The 4,142-nt window shown below is 23.7% G+C and overlaps 1 protein-coding gene across 1 annotated transcript in view; it reads right to left on the reverse strand.

Annotated features, from left to right (window-relative positions):
- Window positions 1–4,142, reverse strand: part of LOC108691980 (cytochrome P450 4C1-like) — a gene marked incomplete at its 3' end in the record, with an annotated part of 9,355 nt that overhangs the window by 4,303 nt on the left and 910 nt on the right. The window contains exons 3-10 of the mRNA XM_018200036.1: window positions 3,431–3,537; window positions 2,691–2,781; window positions 2,177–2,362; window positions 1,890–1,983; window positions 1,295–1,397; window positions 1,008–1,113; window positions 564–670; window positions 417–485 (exon numbers count right to left, since the gene is read on the reverse strand). Of these exons, the coding sequence (XP_018055525.1) occupies window positions 417–485; window positions 564–670; window positions 1,008–1,113; window positions 1,295–1,397; window positions 1,890–1,983; window positions 2,177–2,362; window positions 2,691–2,781; window positions 3,431–3,537 (863 nt within the window). The remainder of the gene's footprint in view (window positions 1–416; window positions 486–563; window positions 671–1,007; window positions 1,114–1,294; window positions 1,398–1,889; window positions 1,984–2,176; window positions 2,363–2,690; window positions 2,782–3,430; window positions 3,538–4,142) is intronic.

Consider the following 4,142-nt stretch of genomic DNA (forward strand, 5'->3'; position numbering starts at 1 on the left):
TCTCTCTCTCTCTCTCTCTCTCTCTCTCTCTCTCTCTCTCTCTCTCACGAAATTGAAGACTAATAGATTGCATGAAGAAATAACGCTCTTAGAGAATTAAATTTAGACAATAGTTTGATATGAAAATCCTTTACGAAAAATATTGATATAGTAGAGTATGTAGTAGAGTATGTAGTGATGTATTAATGTCACATAAATCATATGTTTGTAAGTCCCATTGATTTGGTAAAACAGCAATTTTGTCGGAATTTAATCTTTAGTTTAGGATCTCAATTAATTGAATTTTAGAATCTCGCGAAAAACGCGAATGCAGACTCACAAAGAACTTATTATTTCTTTATTATTTCTATTTTAATAAATTTTTGTTGAGTAAAGGAATTATTCTTTTCTTTTCATAATATTTAAACAAAAAATACCTGTATATCTTTGTGCTCAGCCAATAATGATAAAACAAAACAAATACCCATTGCTGTAGTATCATGACCCTGTAATTATATTACGTTAATATATATCTACTTAGATAACGCATAATTAAAGAAAGAAGAAAAGTTCCAAATGCTTACCTCAAACATAAAGGTATCAACTTCTTCTCGAATATCTAAATCAGTCAAAAGATTTTCTTGAGACGCCAGTATTAAAAGATCCAACATAGCGAGTCTTTTTTTTCGTTCTAAATCAAATTTTATAAATATGTAAATACCAATTTATAAAGCACATTTTTTTGTATTGTTTTTACTTAACAATAAATTTAAATTATATTACAAATATTGAAGTAATTTAATTCACAGCAATGTGTATGTTACTTAATAGTATGTTAATGTTTACTTAATAGTTACTTAATGTTACTTAATAGTAATTAAACAAATATAAAAAATATAATATAAAAATATAATATAAAAATAAAATATAAAAAATATAATAATATATTTAAATTTTAATGCAACAATAATTTTTAATATTAAATGATAGAAGTTAAGACATCCACAACTTCCCTATGTATTACGTACTTTTAATATTATCTATATCATCTGTCTCTACAATTGCTTCTTCGCCAAAATTTTTTAAATATTGCCCATTGGTATATTTATGATAAACTTTTCTTTCTGCAATAATCTACACATATCATATATTAATTTTCTTTTCATTTGTAAATGAACTAAGGATATGTTTATCAATATTTACAAATTATTTTATTAATATTTTGAACGAAATTAAAATAATTTTTATAAAAGATAAAATGATTTTATTTAGTAGAATATTCAAAATTATTAAAGAAGATAAAATTGTTACATACTTTTTTAGTAAATCCGTGCAATATCTTCAGGATCTTTACTTGTTCTCTACCTTTAGGTGTTAATGAGAATATCCAATCATTTCTCAGCCATTGCCTCATCATTCTAAATCATAGTTATAAAATGTTATAATATATATGTATATAATATATACGTTTTTAAGTATTATGATAGTATTATTTTGTACAAGATTTTTTAAATTGTTAATCATTTATTAATATTTTAATAATTACAAAAAACAAAAGCACGTAATACATGCATTATTAGCAGAGCTGAGTAGAATGTATTAGGTGTAGTAAAAATAAATCCATTATTTTTTCATGAAATTGAATGGAAAAATAATGGATTTTTTTTTACTACACCTAATATTTGAAATAATTTTATTTGAAACAATATTTTATATTGTTATTATATTTGCAATACATATATTTTGTATTTTGTATTCTAGTAGAACATACATGAAAGTATTATTTTAAATAAGATTGAATATAATTCATTATTTATCTTCATGTGTGCGTGCATTTGTGTGATTATTTAATATTAATTCATTTCTCCAAATATCACAGATAAAAGTTTATTTTAACCTGTGAATATTACCTATAAATTATAATTTGATTCATTTTATAAACTGCATCTCGGTATCGTTGCTGATCTAAATTCATTTCTTTTAGAGAGATGCCCATAGTAGTTTCTACAAAAAAGTTATATTATTGTAATTTAATTATACATTTTAAAAATATCTTAATAAAAATTAGATAACTTTATAATTATCATAACATATATATAATATTCACTGCATTTATATTTTATATAAGTTTATATTCTGTAGTTTGCTAATATTATTTACAATAAAATTTTACATAGATATACACAGATTACAATACCGCACAATGCGTTCAGCGTATGTTCACTAATGAATGGTACTAAATTTTTTACAACTGTGCCTTCTGTATTTTTCAAAGACTTCGTCATGTTCTCGCTCTCTTCGATTAAAATCTCAACAAATTGTTGTAATATATTAAAATGGAATGCAGATGTTAATATTTTTCGTCGAGATTGCCATTTGGAACCTAAAACAATAATAAAATGAGGACACATAATTATATAATAACACTATTAAACTCGCATATAAATGATACTTATATATGCCAAATCTTTCTCTCTTTTGAATTCAATATTAAAATTAACAGAGTTGGAAATGTTTCTTTATGAAAACGCGTTACCGTTACTTTTTATAAAAAGTAACTTGTTATCATTATTAGTTAGTAATTTTTAAAAGTAATTCGTTAACGTTGTATTTCGAAAGTAATGATTCATTATCTTTTTATCAAGATTGATATACATATATTGATATACATATATTATTGAGAGAAATATATATACATTTAATATAATTACCTCCACTGGTGAGAAGACCCGTGCCGAACCAAGGATGTAATACATTATAAAGTCTACTTTTATTGATATGCTTTGTGCTACTTAGTATTATCTGCAAAATTATAGAAAGTATTAAATTAAATACTACTAATTTCAAAATTATTTTATGCAATATCTTAAGATATAAACGGTCTTTTGATTGATTGACATCTTAAGATTATACTTGAGACAATCCAAAAATATAAGAATCAGCCCTGTGAGTACTGGCCTTAAAGAAATAATTAATTAATCATTTGGAAGTATCTCTCACATGTGTTTCATTATTCTTAAAATATTAGTCGTCATGAGTGTTATTTTATTATTTAATTATTTATAATTAATTTAATTATTATGTTTTATTAAATTATTTTTTATTATTATTTATTAAATTTAAATAAACGAAAAATTGCTAAAATTCCAGTTTGACAATAATGTATATAGAATTTTTGTTATATTTTGCTGTCATTGACTTTGTCTTTGGTTTGCTAAGTATTATTTCCGAAGTATTATTTGTATATTTTTTAACGCTGAAAATAATACTATTTTTATAATTTGTCTATCATGTTACATTTTCGAAAAAGTGAGATAATATAGAGGATAAAAAATTGGAATAATATTTCTAAACACGGATTCAAATCCAGCGGCTAAAAATCTTCAAGAAATGACACTCCACATATCAAAGATAAAAAAAAATCAAATTTTGTTGGACAATGTTTTATTACCTCTAGATCATCGGGATGTCTGATAGATACTATGTACTCAAAGAATGACCATAATTTCCAAACAGAGTATTTGTCACTTAAAATCTTTAGAAGTTTCCAAAGATCTTCTGAAAAATGCATGTATTTCGAAGACATTATATTATAAGTACTATAAGTATAGAAAATTGTAACACTAGTTTTATTTAATATCTCTGATATCTATTTTACACCGTTTTACTTAGGTATAGTGGAGAGAAAAAAATAATTTATGAAATAAATATTATAAAAAAATAAGGATGCACCGGATCGTAAAATTACCGGATATCGGATATCCAAAAAGAATATAATATTGGATATCTGGTATCCAATCGGATATCCAGAAAAATAATTTTTATCGGATATCCGATATTTTTCGGATATCTGACCGGATTTCGGGACAATGTTTTTTAAAAAGGAAAAAAATCTGTAGAGAAAAAAATTGTAATTTTGCAATAGTATATATAAAATATTATAGCATTATAAGTATACATACTTATCTATGGAACATTTATATAATAAAAAATCAACAATTTAATGATATAAAATTTCAACCGGATATTTTCCCGGATATTAATGACTGTCCGGACGAATCGTAAAAAAGTGCTAGATAATATCGGATATCAGATGTCTTTCAGATATCCGGTGCATCTTTAATTTAAATTAATATAATAAAATAAATATAATAAATAAATAT

Source organism: Atta colombica, unplaced genomic scaffold (genome assembly GCF_001594045.1).
Source record: "Atta colombica isolate Treedump-2 unplaced genomic scaffold, Acol1.0 scaffold107, whole genome shotgun sequence".
In the NCBI taxonomy this organism is placed as follows: Eukaryota; Metazoa; Arthropoda; class Insecta; order Hymenoptera; family Formicidae; genus Atta; species Atta colombica.